Below are 20777 nucleotides of genomic sequence, written 5' to 3'. Positions count from 1 at the left end.
ATCTTCCAGTTAGCCCCACGTTCCCTGTGGGAAGCTGGCAAAAGGCCAGTTACAGTAAGTGATGAAATATTCCCCAGCAAGAGCCCACGGCTCTGCCAGCATCTATTGCAAGTTCCCATCCCTGAGAAGAGTGGGTCAGCAGGCGTGGTTTAAAAGTTCTCCTTAAATGATAACACTGCGTGCTTATGGAGATTAGTGGGTGTGCTGAGTTGTCAGGAACACTTGAGAGCAGAATTTGAAGTCACCGAGAGAAGGGTCCAATTTCTAGAGGAGTCAATGGGTTCATTTTCTGCCCACAGCAGATTTGAACATCTCTGAAATTCAGGTCTGCCAGCAAATTGCCCTCAGCTAGCCAGCAATGGCATTTAGGGTGAAGCAACTGAAAGTTTTGCAGGTTTCACACCCCTTAAGCTTGCAGTCTGGGATTTATCATTAACTAAGTTAGCATTTTAATGGAAACTGCTTCATAAAGAGATGGAAGTCCCTATAAAATGAAGCACATTTAGTAAACATACTGAGGCACGACTGAAATGAAAACAAATCAACTCTTTTGTGGGGTAATAACATGCTACCTATATCCTTTGTAGGTTTTTCTCCTTGATTATAGGCGTTATCTGCTCCATTAATTTAAATACTGCTGTTGTATCAATCAAGTACTTTGCCAATTTCTAATTGCCAGTCTGGGAGCTGAGTCACTAAGTTATCTTGGCTAAGAAACAGTTGAGGAGTGACAGTTTGGGTATTAATTTGTTTTCCTAAAAGCCTTGATTATTTTAAAAAAAACCTGACCAAGTATTTTGATTGGCCACGGTGCGTTTTATTGGCCTTTAAATGAGTTGCCTCATTTATTGGCCTTTAGATGCATTTGGTAATACAAAGACAAATGTCTTCCACCACTTAGAACCATGTAAATGCTATATGCAGTCCTAAATATTTATTGTAATGATTTGTATAATTAGGCCAGGCTTTGGATTCCTGCTCATGCTACTGTACTGCTCATACAGTAGCATTTGAGAACATCGAATGTGTTCTAGTTACAAGGGCACTGACTTATGCATGCTGGACTTTTTGCAGTTCAGTGATTTGCAGGCAGAAGATGAATTGCACAATGGATGAACAAGCAGAAAGTTCTTCTTAAGCTGGCACTTCCTTCTGTGAGATTAGAAGTTAGATTCCTCTCTCCTTCTTCAGTATTTTTCAAGCAGCAAGGGAGGAGCACAAAAGAAATACTTGCTGGCATCCCATGCTGCTTAGTCCACAGTGCTCCTCCTGGACAAGTCCTCGCTGTAGCCCCTTAGCACGCTGAAGCTCAGGGTAGGTCTGCACCATTTCTCTTCAGGGTTTCTTTTAATGCAGTGCCTTACGTGCACAGGCAAAGAGCATTGGTTATTTAATGAACAATTCAACGTTATTGGGAAAAAAAACAGAGGTAAAGAACATTGTGTTTTGGTATCCCTTACGTATAGAGTGCTATCTACTCCCTTTTCTCTGCATCCGGGGTGCTTGCACTGAATTAATTTCAGAGATAGTTGTTACTCGGATAATAACACATTGTTGGAAGAGGACCTCAGAGGGAAAAGATCTCATCCTTGAATTTGCCTGTCTGGAGGGTGGTTCTGTACTACGTGGCAATCATGGCACATGCTGCTGATAAGCAGAACTTTTCTCCGTCAGCAGGGTGGTTTTTATCATTTTCTCATAGGCACAGTCAGTTTGTGTATCTGTGCCCGTAGCAAACCGATAGGCTTCTGTAACACTTACACCAAGGGAAATGCTTTTGCCTATCGTGGCTTCTTCTTTATTGGATTTTTAAGTTACAAATTTAATAAATCTCATTTTTAATTAACAAAGTAAATACAAAACTGAGTTATGTGTTTAAAGAGAAAACGTAGAAGAACCCCATGGCTGAACAGAAGGATCTGATTTTTATTTTTATTTTTTTATTATTTTTTTTGGCTTTGAGACACATTCAGTCTCCTGCTTATTCTTGACTGTCAAGAAGCATTTCATATGCTGGGAAAGGTTAATCGCTCCTGAAAGGGAATCAGAATCACAACAGTAAAAAACAGTTGTAAATTTGTACTTAAAGGTGGTTGTTTTATCAGCGTAGGTTGTTCTCCTGTGTATATGATGCGTGGCTGTGTTTTACTTCTGCCTTCTCAGAAATGAGTGCAGTAAGTACCTGCACGTTCTCACGGAGCTGTGGTTGCTTTAAGCTCCTTCCAAGTATCTGTGTGCCATATGGTGGGTTTCATTTGCAGGGTGGGGTGCAGCCTGCTGGCGCTGCCCTTTCGAAGGAGACGAGTTTAAGTCCCAGCAGGGCATGCTGTGAAAGAGATGCTGCCAGCGCTTCTGATGTCTGCCTGCTGTGCCAGAGAAGTAGAACAGGGGGTTTGGATCCTGAGTAAGAGGCAGCTACCAACGCGCTGTGTGGTGCACGGTGAGCTGGGCAGTGCTCTGAGAGGTCAGCCTGTTGGATTACGTGTCTGGTATGGCTTGTATTGGACTTGGGAGGAGCAGCTGGTGCTGTAGCAGCTGTTTCTTTGTTGAACCAGATCTCGTCTCTTGTCAGATTTAGGAAAATGCAAAGAAAAGTTCAGGTTCGGGTTTCTTTGGACTTCAGTTCCTTCTTCTGAAATTCAGAAGCAGACTAAGAACAGCAGTCTCAAAGAGAGGTGTCAGCGCTGCTGCCGGGGGCCTGGTGATGCTGGCACCTGCTTGGAGTGGTAGTTGGGTTTTGCAACCCAGAGCAGTAAATGTGTGAATGCAGAGATCTCAGAGTGCCTGCTGGAGCCCTGGGTACTTTATCCCTATTCTTGACTGTCTGTCAGCACTTGTTAGGGTGCTGTCTCTTATCTCTTCACACTGTGGGAAGGAACAGGCTTTGAGGCAGCTCTGGCTGTGCTGTCACTCAGGTGGGGTGCTTTACAGGCTGGAGGAGGGACAAACCTGGGCTGAGATTGTTATCCAGATTCCCATTCTGGTCAACTCCTGCTTCACCAGCTGTCCAGCCTGTCCCCTCGGAGACAGCCTTACACAAGGCAGCCTTGTGGGAGTCATGGCTGCGTTGAAGATGCTGCCCTTCTGCTTCTGCATGTTCTCTGCTTTGGTTCTGTCCTGCACAGCAATGCTGTACTGTTCCCGAGCTGCAGTGCAAAGAACGTGATTTTCATCAGATCGTGTTAAGTCCTTGGAAAGGGGGGGTGGAGAAATATTGGCTGTTGCTTTCTGGAATTCCTTTCACTGTTCTGAGCAATCCTGAATTCCGCTGGGAAGCACCAGGCAGCTTCTGAGTGAAAAAACAACCTAGCATTAAAAACTGCAAAGCATTGCAGTGTATGTACCCCACTGAGTCTAGAATGCCATTGTGCTTGTAAGCAGATGTTGGTCTCATTCATCTGAGAGTAACCAGTCTTTGCCAACTGTGCATGTACAGCAGCGTGCTTTCCAGAGGTCACTCAGATGTGCCTTTGTGCCTCTCATTCTGGTACAATATGCGAGGTTCCTGCATATTGCACACTCTAGGAATTTCCCCTCTTGCTGTTTGCAAGATGGTTTTATGCAGACTGTGATTTGTGCTAAAGGTTCAGCCCACAACACCAACCTTGAATCTTTTCGGAACCTTTTTTTCCCCAGCTGCCTTGCAGTGGGGATGCATTATCCACACGTAAGGAGATGGCAGTGGTGCTGTGCCATCGGTTTGCTGTGGGCTTGGTTTCTCTGCAGGTGCTTGTGTCTGAAGAGGTGTCGAGGCTCAGGGGACTGTTGATCCACATGGGCCCATCTGATGCATGGATTGCTCATAGGAGCCTTTTGTGAGAGCTTAGTTCTCAAATGATATAAAGCGGGGGAAAAGGGAAGGATAAGGTCTTCCCACAAGCGAAAATAAGAAAGCCAGTGACAGAATGATCAGGCATAACGCCCTGCAGTGCATTTGCTGAGACCACAGTGTTCAGCCCCACTACTCTTGCCCGTTTCTCCCCTGACTTTGGTCAGAGTTGCTTTGCAGTGCTTTGCGGAAGGCTCCTCATGTGCAGGAGTGGGAATCCTCACTAGAAAGTGTGCCAGGAAAACAGCAGCTCTTAGATTAGTGATAGCTTTTACTCAACTCCTTTCATGTCTGCAGTTGGATTTTCACTGTCTTCCTCACCCAGTGGAATGTGACCTGAAACATTTGGGATGGGAAGACGGATATATATTTTTTTTCCCGTGAAAATAGGAGGATGCAGTGTGTTGTAACCACCAAAATTAGAGGTGCACTGAAAGAAAAGGCCTTCTTCATTAGTTGCCTAACAGGGGAGGTGATTTGGGAGGTACATCAGCACTGGGCATACCATAGGACCCTGCCTGGCCACCCCAGGCTGCTCAGCAGGGCAGTCCCTGCTGTGGGTCTGAGGGACTGGCTGGTAACTTTGACAGGCTTTTCATTGTAGTTATTTTTCATTTAAACATTTACATCACATCTCATTACCTACTCTGAGCTGTAATTAGAAATCCTGTGGAATTAAGAACCATTAAATTCATTGAGATTTCAGCCTTGGGAATTTGCCCAGAGGCACACAGCTCGCAGGCCTTCGTGAGGCTTGACTTTCCTGGAGTTGTCTCCCCCACTCTGCTTCATCCAAGCCTTTGTGAAAAACAGACCATCTTTTCAGTTTCACTAATTAATTGCTCTTGCCAACCAACAGATGTTTTGTAGCCTTTGAAGACCAGGAACAGCCAGGTATATCACTTCTGCAGCCTTACACTGACTTTTTATGCTATTTGAGCAAGAAGTTTTGAAGCTCAAGCAAGGGAGGAAAACAAGCTACTAGAGCCAAAGGAGAAGTTACAAAATTCAGGAGAATGTTGTTTTCCCTCCCCAGTATTTCATCAGATCAACAACCATGTCCCTTTGTTAACATTTGTGTAGTTCTGGGCCACAGCACTCAGAGAGAAATAATCATTCAGGATATCTGTTCTACTAATTTATTTTCTTATCAGTTGTGTCGATGATGATGGATTGACCTTAAGAGGCAGTGGTGAGAAAAGCCACAAAACTAAGCATGGGCAGTGCAGAGTGCAAAGAGTCAAGCTTGAATGCAGTGGAGCCCAGCCCTGACACTGGGAAAGCAGCTGCTTTGTTCTGCCCTCAGCTACTCTGCACTCAGCACATCATCTGTTCATGTGCTGGGAAGCTCCTGGGCAAAAAAATATTAAGACTTGTCCTCAGTACTGAGGATAGCAGCTGTAACGACAGGATTGGTGGGTCTGGGTGCTTACACTTTCCTCCTGTTGTCTACATTATTAAAAATGATCTCATTGAAATAGATATCATTAATCAGTGCCAAACACAGTTTAGCTAGAATGCAGACAAGGACAAACTGTGCACTATCACTGACTGCCGATAGAAAAATATTGGGGCTAGTTTAATGGCACAGTGGTGAAATGCTGGAGGCAAAAGCATCCTTCTTCTGGGAAGAGTGTTCTACCAGCTATGACAATGAAGGTTCCCCTTGTTACTGCCGAGGTTGCACAGATACAGGGCAAAATCTGCCCACCGTGCAGTGAGCAGAGATGTCCTGCGTGCATGGGGTGCACAGCTCACTGCAGTCTCAAGTCAGTCCAGGCCAAGGGGATGTTCTTGGTCTACTGTGCTGTAATGGAGAGCAGATTGGGTGCAGAGCAGGTCATCTGCTGGGGAAATGAAGGAGGTGTGTGGTGGGAATGTTTGCGGCCGCGTTGGTCACAGTATTGCTAGAAAGAAAGGAAAAAAGAGGATGTTTTCATGGTAGTTTTTAAGAAGAGAGGTAGGAGGAGGCCTTCATGAAATGAAGACTGGTGGGAGGTGAGAAGGACTCTTATTTAACAGCAAGCAGAAGAACTAGAGAACGATTGAGGAGAGATATGGTGGTCCTAAAAAAAAAAAGTGAGTAGAGCAACCGTGAGCTGTGCCTTGTGCTTACTACCTTGTTGCTGTTGCTCTAGTGCCCACTGACCCAGTTGGTTGCATAGGCGTGATTAAGGTGCTCATTTGCCCCCATAAGTATCTGGTCTGAGGTTTGTATCTTAAAGTTAATATGAACTCTGGATTTTTAATTTTTTTTTTTGGTGATAGCCGCAGTTTATTTGTTGGCACTGTTTCTTATATTTTATTAGGCATGCAGAACTTGGGTGTAACCAAGTGATCTGTGGCCAGATGCGATGGTTGCAGAACATGTGAGATTTGGGGCTGGAGAACAGTTAGCAAGCACGCTTTGGCTGTGTGCCCACGGTATCAGTGCTTGGCAGCATGAGCAGGTTCTCCAACATCCCATCAGGTTCCAAGCCTGAATATAGCGTGTGTGCAAAAGCAAGAAGCAGTACTGACAGTGGCCTCTTAGCAATTGTGGAAGAAAATGGGAGAAAAAGAAGCACTAAGCAAGTTGGGATAGTAGAGCTTCAGACCTTAGCAGACTCGTTAACTGACAAGAAAGGAATGTTAATTATAATAATCAAGTAGGTTGTTCCTCATTTTACAGGCCCTTTTGACTGTCTCCAGCCACAGTGGCGAGAGGGCAAACAGTCCCAGCCCTCTGCTCCCAGGAGCTGTGCTGGAGCTGCTGGGCAGCCCCTGTGCAGGAGGAGGGCTGGCAGTTTGTCATGCACACACCATCAGCACAGCAAAGCCAGGGAAAGTCACGGGCACTTCCCATCTCAGACAGCTTTCCACTGAAATTCCTCTTCAGAGAGTTGGTGCAATATCTCAGGACAAGTTGACCACATGGCCTGGTAGTGTGTGACCATTCTTGAGCAGATCCCATATAGAGATTTTAAGCTCAGCAAACAGAGACTCTTTCAGGCCCAGAAAAAAAAGATGAGCTGGGTTATGCAATTGCTGTATCTGGCATCCAACTAACTGCATGCCAATTACCAGCCCGTATGCAAATGCTTGTACTGAAGCGCAGGATGCAGCTGGACGCAGCTCTGGGCACCCTTCCCAGTGTATTCCAAGCCACATTATGACAGTTTTGAAAGAGAAGGGCTCTGTGGAGCCAGTAATTTTTTACAGCCTTTCAGTAAATGGTAGAAATTACCACTGCATGCAGATCTTAACTATTTTATTGCAGGGAGAAGGAATTTCTGCACGCTGATGCCAATCAGGATGTACTTGAGGCGCTCGCACTCCAAGACAGAAGGCCATCAGTCTGTTTGCCAAGCGTGCGGCCTGAGTGCCAGATGTGCTTGGGATAGAAAGCAGGCTTCTTGAATTTGTCTGGCTGCGTGAAAAGAATCAAAAAATATACTGCCAAATAATGCTGGAGTTGAAGCTTCCATGGGGTGCTGCAGGGAAACCCTGCTGCGGTCAGATGCCCCTGGCTCTGATGAGGTTTCTGTTCATGCTGCTGCTTGGCTTCCCACATGAAAGGAACGCTTGGGAAGGGTGCAGCAGTGGCATACGAACCGTCATGGAACACTGGGTCGCACGATGCCTTCCATAACGATCTGATTGCAGGAGAACAGGGACACGGCAGTCTCCCTGTTACATATCTCTGCAGATGGGAAAGATGAATTGAGAGCTGCCATTAGCAGGCATGAAACATTTCAGGTTTGATCAAAATATTATCTATCAAGTGTCCTGCCAAGGAGAGGCATTTAAATGCTTGTCTGTCTCGGCAGCACAGAAGTGAATCAGTCAAGGTATGAGTCCGTATCCTGGGTGAAGAAATGAGGGTTTCATGGAGTGAATTTTGTAAAAAGTTTAGGGAAGAAAAATAAAAGTAAGCATTTTGAGTGCTATTTCTCAAATTTGGTTCACACAGTTGATGCTAAATGAAAGATGATGCTCTAAGCACCAGCTACGACGTTCTCTGTCCTGAAATGCCCCACATTTTTTCAGACTGCCCCACAGGAGCAGAAACTACCCATCTGGAGAAATGCTTCATTGGCAGCCCAAGCTCTGAGGGAGAATGACTGTGGAACCAATGCAGTGAGACAGAAGGAGTGGCCTGGCTGTGCGTTGTTGCTGCGCTATTGCAGCATCTGATCGGTGTGACGGATGAAGGAGCTGATGCAGATGTGTGCAACCTCTGGGCACGGGTGACATTTCCACGGTGCAGAAACAGCAGCATTGAGGTCTGTTCAGTCTTCATTGAGAGATTTGGAGGATGCCTGACACAAAGCAGAGTCTGTGTCTGGAAAGACTGAAAGGCAAGCCTTGGGACAGCTGCCTTGGGTCATTGCAGTAGATCGTACCGCGTAGGATGCTCGCTGTTAAAGCTGATCAGACAGCAGAAATAAATGCCAGTACTGCAGTATCTGTCAGAGCCTCTAGACGAGGCCTCGGGGATACCAGTCTGCTCTGTGGCCCGCAGGTGCACCCAGCACACTGTACATCATCTCCCCGTCTGCTGGCTTTCTGCTGAAGAACAAGGGCAGGGAGGATTATTTGGGATCAGCAGGTTTTGAACCTTTTGAGTTGTGGCTGAAGCACCTCTTGACGCGTGTAGGTGACATGCTTTTAAATACGTGGCTTATTCTGCATGGGTGTTTTGCATCATGAGTGTGCTTCTTCACCAGTTTGCATGTAGAACACTGTAAGGACTGTGCAGTAGGAGGTAGATAGTCATGGAATGGCAGAAATATTCAGGTTGGAAGGGGCATCCAGGAATCACCCACTCCAGCCTCTGCTCTCACTCATGCAGCACACTGTGTGGTGACCCCTCATCTTGCTGTCTGTAGTGCTTCTAGTTTGGTGACACCACAGGAAGCCCTATCATTACAGCGTTATGTTTTATACCTGTTAATCTACCTGTCGTCCCCAAAAATTAGATTGAGAAAGCAGTAAATCAAGCAGTTGGCTGCTAACACCAGGAGTAAAATTTGACTTGACAAAAAAAGTGATGCAGTTATCATCTTCTGAAAATTAATATCCCTGTAACAGAGTCTATGTGTTACGGTAAAGCTCCTCACCTGCAAAGTCAGGAGGGTCAAACAGCTTTCAGAAGTCAGTGATGTGCATGGAACCAAACAGATGAGGTGGGTAATGTCTTAAACAGCTCATGTGCTTCTGCGGATAACATCTGAGGAGGAAATGCCAGACCTAAGGCTGATCGTACAGCTTTATGCTTCCCTCCTAGTTAGTTAAAATCAAGGGTACTGCGTTACTGATGGCGTGGTTAAGGTACGTGGTTAAGGAAAGTTGTGCTGGCTGGTCAGTGCATCCTTTTATTCTCCTTTACCAAGGTGGAGTAACAACTGCAAGAGAAGGAAAACTCCACTAGAACTGGAGGTGAAGGAGATGATATCGGTTTAAACCTGAGCTTAAACATTTTGGGGGAATTGAGATCCAAGTAGGTCCTGATCATTGCCAAATGCATTTAATTGAGCAGCTGCTAGTACAGCTCGGTCTAACTGGATTATGGAGACGTACTCTCTACTTTAGCAGAAGCCAGGTATGTTTAGTAAGGTATTTTACACAGGACTGTTTCTTGTGAAAAGAAGCACATCTTAAATTGAGTTTATATCTGTTTTCTCTCCTTTCAGATAGATGGGATGTTTTTCTGGTACTTATTTCGTTTAGCTGTTTCTACTGTCTTCCGTTCTGGATGGCTTTCTCCATACATTGAAGCTCTTGGGCCTACGTGGATGTGTTTTATGTGCCCTGTGTTCTCAGTAGCTGCTCGGAGCACAAGGAAAAATGGGACCCGTTAGCCTGATGCTGAGTTACATGGTGCTTGTGGTTCTCTGCAGATGGGGTAGGCATGGAATGTGTATTTTAAATCTGGCGTGTTTACCCCAAAGGGCTGGAAGAACTTGCAGCGCTATTTCTTTTTTACAAAGTAAGATAAATATGGTGTTAAATGATGCCTTAAAATTAATAAGGTAGGGCAGAGGAGGAACTCGGACACGCACAAAAGTCAGGAATTATCTGAGCAGGTCTCATGTCCTCTTTGAGTTTGTTTAATGTGACTTTAGCTGTTAATGAAACTCTTTGGTGAGATGGCTAAAGACGGCTTGGCCAGAGCCTGTTGTCCTTTAATGAAGTAGTTAAATGACTCACAAGGACCATGCAGATCCATCCTCACGCACTGTAGCGATGAAATGGTGAAAAGGTAGCCCATCCATAGTGAGAAGTACTGAAATTGCTCATTCTCACTTAGGGAACAAGACAGATTTTGAAGATTTATGCTCTGTTGCTACAGCCAGTGCTCTTAGTTATTGAGCAGTTGGACATATGGACTCGCAGCCCGCACATAACATTGAGTGCTTGTGATAGAAATAAAGAATATTTTGCTGTTGCTGTCGAGCCTTGAAACTGACTTCTAGCTAATGACCCAAGTAATCTTTACTTGAAATTGTGTAATTGAGATCGAAGGCTGTGCGGGGCTTCTAGCTGGTACACAGATTCCACATCCGTGAGCTTCTCAATATGGTCATTGAGCTGAAATGGAGAAGGTTAAAACTCTCATTTCCATTATCAAGCTCCCCCTTTCTCCCAATACAAATGTGACATTTCAATTTTACACAGTTGGACTCTTCTTAAATCATCTGTATAAAAACTTCAAATCTTGATTGATGATGGATGAGCTATTGTCTCCTAAAGCACACAGTTCTCATTACCCTTAAGACATAGCTTATTAATGACGGACCTATAGTGCTTTTCCAGTGGTTTGTGAGCAATTTACTTTGCTAAGAGATCCAAAGACTTGGTTTGGCATGAAATCTCCAGGCCAAAGCCATTTTCACAAGCAGCATCTCAAATGTTGACAGTGTTTTCAGGGTGATACGGTACCTGACAACGAATCCCTATCATCTGGGTGATAATGGCAAAGCTGCAGCAGTGCCAGCATGCAGAGATGCTTTGGCTGTAATGGAGGCTGACCTTGGAAAGTAAGTGTCATTAATAAGCACTGCATGATATGTATGTGCAGAGAACACCAGTATGTGGTGTTGTGTAAGAGGCAGCTGCTTCATTAAAGGACAGTCACCGTGTAAGGTGTCTTCTGTTTTGCTTCTGAGGGTGTTACAGTGGGTGTTCCTAACAGTTACCTGAATCCTTTCTGTTGCTCTGTCCACCATAAAGCTAGTTCTTTTCCATCTCTTCATGCCTCCCTCCAGTTCAGTCTGGCAGCTGGCTTCTCGGGACCAGAAAGGAGCTTTTAATTTGTAACCCTCAAGAAAAGTAGCAGTTTTATAACCGATTTTATAACTATTTTAGAACTGGATTGTACTGCAAAGTAATTGCCAGCAGCTCCCTCTGCATATCAACACACAAGTTATTTGCACTTAAGGGTACAGAGCATGTTTTGGCGATTGAATCCGCTTTAGGAGTTAGATAACAGACCGTGGGGGATTTTACTGTACATAAGAAAAAAGCAGCTGAAGAAAATGCCCTTTTGGCAGGTGGATGAAAAGAAGTACTTTCCATCTCCAGTGTAACCAGTTGATCTATGTGCAGATGATATGCACATAGATCCACAAATGGATGGTCCGTTTGTGTCTGAAGCTTCTGGCAGCTGGCAACGTATTTTCACTGACCCCACTCAAACTTAGTGCAAGTGCTTTCAGTTTAGCCCTTTTTGAACATAGCAGACCAAGTATAAGTTGCACGTGCTGCATCTCTCCGTGCCTAGTGGAAGTAGAAGAGGTTGGTGTTTCATGGCTGCCAGAGACCTGTATGTGTCACTGCTCTGCTGTTGGCATTGTAAGGTAGGTTACCAGAGTACGTGGTAATCGTTCTGCTTCATCTCCTGGCTAATGGAAGCCAGAAAATAGCAGATAAAATGGATAATACATTTCTGATTCCAGTCCCTGGATAAATAAGCATTTAATAGAATTTTAATAATATGCAGATGTAAGTTCCCCACAATCATTTGGCAGCTCTCCACACAATAAGCAAAATAATGACAGAAGTCAGTGCTGAGCGCGCTCGCTGCTTTATTTTCATATAACTTGGGTGACAGCATCATACTGCTTTTAAGCCAGAAGAGTAGCTCTAATAAGGAGGATAAGATTTTATTCACTTGGGATCAACTGGCAAAAGGCCTTGGAGCTGCTCCTTTGCTCAGAGCACCAGCTGCAGCCCTGGTGCCAAAACGGAGGATAGTGAGACTGACGCGTGGCTCTTGGCAGCTTGCAGGAAGCCTTGCACCATCACCTGCCCCTCGTTTCCTGGAGAGAGCTGGCAGGACACGTGCTTCCAAATCCCCTTTTGGAGCTCTGTGCCTTGGAGCAGTATGGGAGCCCACGGGAGACATTTGCAGGCCATGCAGCTCCATTCCGCGCAGCAGGGCTGGCTTTGGATTAATCGTTTTCTGGCCTCACACAAAAATTGTGTTACCAGGCAGAAATACTCCCCACTATAGGATATTTAAAATATATGCTGCTGTAAGCAGTGCTTGTTCATGCATCTTCAGCAGCCCTTGGCTTTGTTCTTTGCAGGAGAAATAAAGCCCACTGGTGGATGTGTTGTTCTGGCTGCTGTCTGTCCTTGGCAGAGCCCAGCAGGAAGGCTCCTCGTGTTGCACAAAGGAGGAAAAAGCCCTCTTGTGCCTGCCTTCCTTTGCCTGCTCATCTGCGTAGCTGGAGATCCCCGCCTTGCTCCTCCTGTTTATTGTTTAACTTTATCACCCACTTTCGGCGCTGTAAATTAAAAGGAGATGATGACTTTATGATGATGAGTTCATTATACAGTAACTCTTTTGTTTATTGATTGCGTTTGTGCTTCATTTGCTTAACACGTACCAGGGTTTATTAGGTCTTTCCAGGCATTGTTCTTGCTAAGAGAGGGCGCAGAAGCACAGAATGAATCTGCGTTTGTTAATTCAGTGTACCCAATACATCTGTGCTGATTTACATGTGCCAAGGACTGCATAAAGAACCATGCAATAGCAAGTGGGGAAAGGGAGGTAGGAGGGGACAGAGTTTAGATCTGACAGAATGGGAGGAGCTGAGCGAAAGAAAGTGAAGCGTGGTCCTGAACTTGGAGTTTATGGCTGTTTAACAGCTGCAAGAGCCCAACTTTGATGCTATTACTCAGGTTTCTTAGCACCTGGTTGCACGAACAGACCTGTATGCTTGAATCCTGTCACCTATGAGAAACGGTGTGGTTTGGGGCATTTCTCCAGGTTTTGGGGGGCAGGCAGCAGGTATGACAGCCGTTATTCAGTGGTGAGGAAGTCGGTCAATCTTCCATGTTTGCTGTATTTCTCCACAAGTTGAAACTATTAGAAATATTTTTAGAGTGAGGTGGTGCCTGATAGACAAGAGTATGTCAAAGTTTCTTGGATCAAGTAGAGAATTTGTTAGGTGTTGTCATGAGCAGATGCTCTAAAAAGCAGAAGTGATGCCAGCAGCAGGTGTTCAGGGGCACCAGCTGATAGTGGCACTATTTGGAGTCACGTGCAAGTGTTTTGGAAGCTATCAGGGTAGATTTCTTCATTTTCCATGGCTTGTTAGATGTTGTTTTCAATCAAAATCTGGGCCATTGTGGATTAGCTAATCCTGTGTAGCTGGGACGACACAGAGAAGTCATCAGTAATCATGTTTTCAAGTGTGCTTCTGAGTCCCACTTTTTCCTCTGAGCAGAATTGCCAGCAGATGCTGGATGGCTGTGGGTTTTTTTCGGGGATCATAAGAATATCATACAGACAGATCATCTCTATAACTAATCTGGTTTCTTTTCAGTACAAGATTATTATTATTGTTTTTGTTTTTAAGCTCCTTTTCAATGAAAAGCCAAGCTTTCAAATCAGAGCTTCTGAGAAATAGGTATCAATGCTCTGAACCCATTAATATGGCAGAAGGATGTATTTACAGACGATCCTTTATTTAATACACTCTTCTATTGGGGGCTGCCTCCCCTGCCTTGTGTCCCGTGTGCTCTGAAACGTTCAAAGAAAAACGCAGTAACTCCTGGTTGTTTGTCAATGTTAGTATTCCCACTGAGGCTTGTAAGGGCTTTTATGGGAGATGAGGGCTATCAGCACACCTAGTCATTGCCACAGTGCTTGAGATTTCCTCTTAATGTCAGTTTAAGAGGTGTGTCGCTCATGGCTGCGTAGCGCCGCTTCTTGTCATCGGGAGGTGCCATTAGTGACCAAACCTTCAGCTTTTCTTTGCTGGTTGCAGTCTGACACTGAGTGGTGCAGGAGGCTTCGGCTGCATTGCTTCTGCTAGCTGGAGTGAAAGATGCAGGGATTTTCCTTTGCTTTGGAAACGCAGGAGCCAGGCTAAGAAGAGAAACAGCTAGAAAGAGAGTTTAGAAGGTTAAAAAGAAAGCTACTGTCCCAAAGGAGACCCCAGCACTACTTCTAAACAGCCAGAAGTGCTGAAGTCCTAATTTACCTGTGACTGCTGCCCTGACTTGCTGTATCACTGTGATCTCCTTGGACAGAGGGCTGGGATTCATACAAGAACGTAGAACTCATATGGATTTTAAGTAGGTTTTATGACTGAATGTTTGATGAGAATGGAGTCTTAGTAATTTCAAAGGTTGCTGGTGATTCACTGGTACCCAGAATTGTGTGAGGCAGTACAGAAGAGCTGTGCAGCTGGGCTGTAGAGCTGTATGGCAGGGCAGTGTGCTCAAACACGGTGCTTCTCTAGACATCCTGACAACTCAACTCTCCTTACTTACTCTAGGATGAGAGTATTCTTACCTTTGGGGGGGCACATCAGCTTATTCTATGCTTTAAGTGTCCGTATGTGTTAATGAAATGCGGCGTAGTGTGACTGCTTGTGTGTTTTGAAGTCAGTTAAGTCTTGGGATTTATTTTACCCGCGAATAACAGTACTGTTAAACACCTGAATGCACTGGAACAGCACAGAAAACCCAGTCAGCAAGCTATCAGCTGCGTGCCTGTCGTCATCAGGCTACTTCTGCATGTAAATAAATGGTTCCTGTTTGCAAATGCTGTATGCTATTTACCATCCCGTTTTCAGTGTCAGAGGAGGTAACTGTGTGAATTTTCATGTTTGAATTCTATGCCCTCTCTCTCCCCTGCACAAAGCAGCAGTGAACTTAATTAGCTGTGTGCCTGAAGCCTTACAACTATGTTCTCTTGTTCTTTTGTGCAGAAATACTGAATGGAGGGGTGTATGTTGGCCAGAACAAATTTCTTTGCTTCGCAGACACCATTCATTGGCAGGATATCGTGCGTAACCCCTGGGCCTCCAACTTCACTTTGGTTCCAACGAATGGCAGCTCAGGATGTAAGTACCAGTTTGATTCTTGGTCTTGTCATCAGCACAGACACAGTGTAAATATAACCACAAGTTTGTCCCTGGTCCTCTGTTATGGAGAATTGCATTTGTAATTTTTCCCTTTCCACTGCATTCTTCAAAGTTTGTACGATACTTGTAAGAACACAGCCTAATCTTAAAAACACTGTATCTGTAGAGAGCATTTGTGAACATCATGCATTTTTTGACTTTTTTTCTCATGTGCTTTCTCTCTTGTGCATTTTCTTTTATTTCTGTTTATTTCTAATGCCACTATGCTGCCACGGAAGCACAGACATTATTGTTTGCTTTGGAATTATTCCTGCTGCTTGGTCTGATCCTCGAGTCACAATGTTCTGCCTATGGCATCACAATTAGCTGCTGGAGTAATTATGGTACAGGCTCACAGATATTCTTACTTGAAATAAGAAAGGAATCTGAAAGAAATAGCTCTCCTGTTACCTTGTGTCTATCTGTGAATAAACAGAATTTGCAAAGAGTGGGGTGGTCTTCACAACATCACCAGTATCTCTGGGTTTAGTATGCTCTCTGTCTTAATGCTCTCATTTTCAAGCTTGTCTATATATTTTCATTAATCTGCTTGACCTGTTTTTCCAGTTCTCTTCCCCAGAGTTTTTCACCTTTAAATGGTTCTTGGAGCAGTAATGAGTTGTAGTGGATTCATCAGCGATGCAGTGATACTAAGTGTTCAAATAAAATGTTTCCTACTATAGGAAAGTGTTCTCCAGATGCATACCATGCTCATAGGCAGTACTCTTAGGATGTACTGAGACTGAAATTCAGGTATAGGCTGGGAGGAATCAATCTGAATTCAGGACTGATTCCAGAAGGGACGTTGTTCTGGGCATTCTGGATACAGGGCCGTTCTGGATCACTTGCTACATCCTAGGGTGTCCAGCATGAATGTATAAATCACAGATTGCTTCCTTAGCTTCTGCAGCAGCCGAGAAATACCTTAAATTCTTCAGCTGCACGTTAAGAATTCTGAAAACAAACCAACAAACAATCTCTGGATAAAGACTATTTGACCGAGTTCCCTAATGTGAAGCACCAACTCGTTTCTAACAGTTTGTGTTGCAGTTGTTTTCTGTAAGGGCAGCTTGCTTTTATGTGTCTCACCTGTACGCTCAAAGAAGGAGCACAGCTACTTGAGACCCAGCTTCCTGTGGGAGCCTGCCAATGGTTCTCTGGTCCTCATCTGCCAGCTCCAGAGCTGAGGCTCAGCTCCTCTGCCTTCTGGCTGCAAACCTGACATAGTTGCAACACAGCCAGCTACCTTATTTGCGTATTAAAAAGCTCATCACTGGCAGTGATCAGTTCTGAGCAGAAGTGATAAGACCTTAGAAGGTTGGGGAATGCCTGTACCCTTCTATGAATCATTACTTCAACACAAAAGAGACTTGATGTTTTTCTGTTGTTAGGCTTTCTTATAACCTTTGCCAGCCCTTCCAGAAAATGCTTTTGCGATAGTAAGGCAATAAGCTCTTTTAAAAAAGCAACCAACATCAGTACTATCCCTCTGAGAAAGGGAGTATGTTACCCTGGTAGTTTACTAAAGAATTAAGGCAAGTTATTTGTGCTGGTTGAGAAAACAAAATGAACACTGAATTATAACCCTAGAATGGAAATCTCTGTGGAGCATCATTATGTGAGGGTATGTGCTTCTCCTATTTGGCTCATATGTCACTTTCCAGACTCTGCAAAGCAGTGTGGGTGCTTGCTGGGCTCAGCCTTACTGTTTTTCCACTGCTGCAAATGGTACTCAGAGCATCACATAGTCTTTGGTACTCTTCTACAGAGACTATGAGTCATGTGCTTTGGATCCAGAATATATTTTTACTATTTATTTTACATGAATGTATTACATTGCCTGAAGTCTCAGGTGCCTCTATCAAATGCAAATCTTGACTAAGTCCACTGGAACTTAGTGAGTACACGTTGCTCAGCATTACTGAGAATACACTAAGTGCCAAAGATATCAGGAAGGCCCTCTGGGACTCTCTGTCAGAATATCTTGAAAAAAAATGAATGTTTTTTACTGCTTATCTGAATACTTCCACAGGAGAGGGAAAAGGTCTGTCAGAGCAGCTGTGTCAGTGAGTGAATGTAAATCTGCCAAATGTGCTGTGTCGAGCTCCACTGAGTCAGTACTAGCAGGAATTTAGGGAAGTCTGTGTAAAGGTGTTGTGTAAGATGGGGTAGGTGGATTGAGCTGTGTGACATGTGTGGCTCTGACTTGCAGGGGCAGAAGGAGAGCATCTGCCCCAGGAATGGTTAGGGCTCTTGCACTGTGACCGCCTCAGCATCCTCCCTGGCAGAGAAGGTTGTGGGACCAAGAAAATGCTGAATGACATGAGCTTCAGAACCAGATAATTATTGCTTTGAGCATGCCTGAAACCCTCAGCCCTGGGTTTCAGCATCACTAGCTTTGCTTCCAACCACTGGTAGCTGACATGAAATCTTCCTTGAGGCCCTACAGAACACAGGCCCCCCTGTGTTCAGAAATGCCCGCTGTGCAGCACTTAACACGTTACCAGCTGTACTGCAGCAGGTATGGGCTCCTCCATCCTTACCCTTGGTGCACAGGCCCGTGTTGCAAAGCGCTGGTGCTGCTCTCCTCTCCAGTCACACATAGCAGCTTAGAGTGGTCCCACTTCACGGAGGAGGGCACATGCAGGTCTCCGTGCTGCTCCACAGCAATCAGCAGATGAAGGAGACAAAAGGGTAGAATGAAATGAAAACGCTTTGAAATAGAAATAGAGCTGGATCTGCCAGCTCTGTGCATATCTCCTCATTTACATCAGTGCTTGATGGAAGAGGCCAGTGTACTCCTGGGATGCTGCACTCCCTGGATGCTGCTGTTGTGATTCCCTTTGTCTCAGGCTTTCACTGCCATATCAGCGTTAAGAAAGCAGTTGAAAAGGCCATAGTATCTTAACTGCTGTAATAGAAGTGCTGCAGATGTGTGAATCCTGAATGCTGCTTCTCCTTTTTCTTTAGCCTGGAATGTATTCTACCCGTTGCTTCATGCTCTGATCAAATGCATGCAGAAAAGCTCTTGTTGGAAGCCTTTGGATTACACACCCATACCACTATGATGAGCACAGTTAGTGGCTGTGGGTGTAGGGCTCTGTGTGTACTGCTGCCATGCAATCAGCACATGCACCAAAGGAGCCTGCGTGCTTCAGCTGTGTGAGGGCAGATACCTCTACACCTGGCATTCTGATTCATATGGTGAAATAATACACTATTGACTATTTGCACAGCATTTTCTTACTCGTCTCTTGTAGATGAAACTTCTACAGTGATTTGTAATTGAAAATAGTCTTCTCTTCCATGTACCTGTAATCTCAGAAGTGCTTAACTGGGGATCAAAGTTGTCCATTTAGGTGTATATTACTCATTTATTTCTCCTGTGCTAAAAATCTATCTTCTCTCCTTCTAAAAACAAGCCACAAATACAAGCCTTAGCTCAGCTATGCAAGAACTTGTTTCCCTGTTGCCACATCCATGTTGGATTTGGTCTCCATTACATAGGTAGAGGCCTGCCCTTCTGAACTGGAAACCCAAGGTACAACTCCCAGTAAGAAATAAAACAGAGAATAGGATCAGACTTGTCTAAAATGACTCTACATTGGTAGGACTCCTCCTCTCTGGTCAGCTGGAGGTGAAGTGCAGCGTGTGTGTGAGGCTGGCTGCTTCCATCTGTGCCCTCCGTGTCCTCAGCCGCCCCTTGGTGTGATGGGAGCCCCCATGTGCCTGCTGCAGGTTCTTACAAGGCACTCATAAGTCAGATTTTTCAGTGGAGCTTTGCTTTGGAAGTTTTGTTTGGCAGGAAAGCCTTACGGGTTTGAATGGCTGAGCTGAGGTCACTGTGTGCAGCAAATAGCGTAGATTCAAATAATCAACAGTGCGTTTAAAAGTGCTGAAATCTATGGATGCATATTCATGACGGAACTGGGAACTTTCGGTAAGAAAGATTCCAAGATTACTTGCTGTTTTCAAGGGTAAAAAGAAAAAAAAAAGCTGCCTTTTAACAAATGATTCAGAAGAAATACTAGACTAAAGTTAACTAGTGCCCGGCTCCAGCTGAATTCACAGCATTGAGCACCTGTTGAAGTCTTGTCCTCAGCTGGAGTTTGTGCTCAGACCCTGTAGTGCGCTGAGATCCACAGTACATTTTTCAGGCTCTGGTTGCTTATTGTTCCTAACGTGGTACTTCTCTGTTTAATTGCAGCTGATAAAGTAAAGCTGCAGTTTCTGAGCTAGGCAGTAGTTCTGCATTCTTGCCATGGTGCATGGGAAGAAAAGGCTTAGTCTTCAACTGCTTACCCGTGCTTCAATGAATCCCGCAATGTGTTTGAGGAGAACACTTCTTTCAAGTTTCTTCCCTCTCTTTTACGTATCGATTCATATGTTTCTTAAGGGCAAAAGAAACCTATAAACACTGCTAGCTCTGATGTCCTTCACTCCAGTGCCCCAAAGTACCTCCCACTTGCCTGGCACTGAATCAGTACCTTTCTGAAGCATGGCTTGCCACCCCTCCTGGCCCCTCGTGGAGGTGTTGGCTGTCCCTCAAGGAGCTTGTTACCTCTCTGCTGCTACAAGAAATAATGCTAGGTGCCTTTATTTCTGATTTGAACACAGGTGCTGTCGCCTGTTACATATTCTTCAGCTAGCTGCAAGAGCTCTCGAGTACCCTGCATTTTCTCCCCGCAGCAGTGGGATGCACAGTGTAATCAGCTCACCTCTTGATGCGATTTTCATACGCTAAATAGACAGAGGGTCTCGTGGCTCGCACTGTGAGGCTTTGCTTTGCAGCTCTTGAATAATTTCAATTGCTCTTCAATGTAAAATATTTCTCCATGTTCTTTCAGAGTGGGAAAAGCAAAGTGTTTTAGCCGTAACTCTATAAAAGTGAAAATTGTATCCTTTGTGTTGAAGCTTCACGTGAGGAACCTGGTAATCAATCTGTTCTGACATCCGTGTGTTTCAGCAGTCTGTTTTCCAGAAAATGAAGCGTGCACAACTGAACAGTGCAGTCCTGCAGTTGGCTGTCAGAAAGATGCTTGGTGTGAGGGATCAGCACACAGCCAGCCCAGCTGTCTCTGTGCTGCTGCTGCCCTGCACTGTCATCTGCTGGGGTTTCAGGCTTCCTGTCACCTGCATATTCTATTGCCCAAGGTTTGGAAATAGCTTCTAAACTTTTGTCTGTTGACACGCATCAGTCCTGCGATGATCCCTGGGGAGCCACAACCCTGCTGTGCTGTAATAGCTCTTACTTCCAGCTGCTTTGGGGAAGCACTCAATTAGCTGGTTCTTATGCATTTTTCAAGTGTTTCATTCATGTTGAAACATACAGACACATCTAGTTGTTTACCATTCAGACCGTGCTTTGCATTTTACTTAAAGGAATAGAAGATGAACTAGCCAGTGCCATGGTGTCCTACGAAGTCAGCTCTCAGTTGTCCAGCAGCAAACAGTTTACATTGGGATTGGTTGTAACAGGATGCACGTACTTGGTTGAGCTGTTTGACATATTCATCTCTGCACAGTATGCATGCATTCAGTTG

At 44.8% G+C, this 20777-nt stretch overlaps 1 protein-coding gene across 6 annotated transcripts in view; it reads left to right on the top strand.

Moving 5' to 3' along the window:
• ERBB4 (erb-b2 receptor tyrosine kinase 4) overlaps nt 1–20777 on the top strand; it is a 500652-nt gene that overhangs the window by 308083 nt on the left and 171792 nt on the right. For all 6 annotated transcript variants that reach the window (XM_052675099.1, XM_052675094.1, XM_052675096.1 and 3 more), the window contains exon 4: nt 15040–15174. In XM_052675099.1, coding sequence (XP_052531059.1) covers nt 15040–15174 — 135 coding nt within the window. The remainder of the gene's footprint in view (nt 1–15039; nt 15175–20777) is intronic.

The sequence above is a fragment of the Tympanuchus pallidicinctus genome, unplaced genomic scaffold, assembly GCF_026119805.1.
Source record: "Tympanuchus pallidicinctus isolate F22 unplaced genomic scaffold, pur_lepc_1.0 scaffold15, whole genome shotgun sequence".
NCBI lineage: Eukaryota > Metazoa > Chordata > Aves > Galliformes > Phasianidae > Tympanuchus > Tympanuchus pallidicinctus.
Note: the sequence above shows the minus strand (reverse complement) of the source record. Positions and strands in the feature narration are given on the sequence as shown.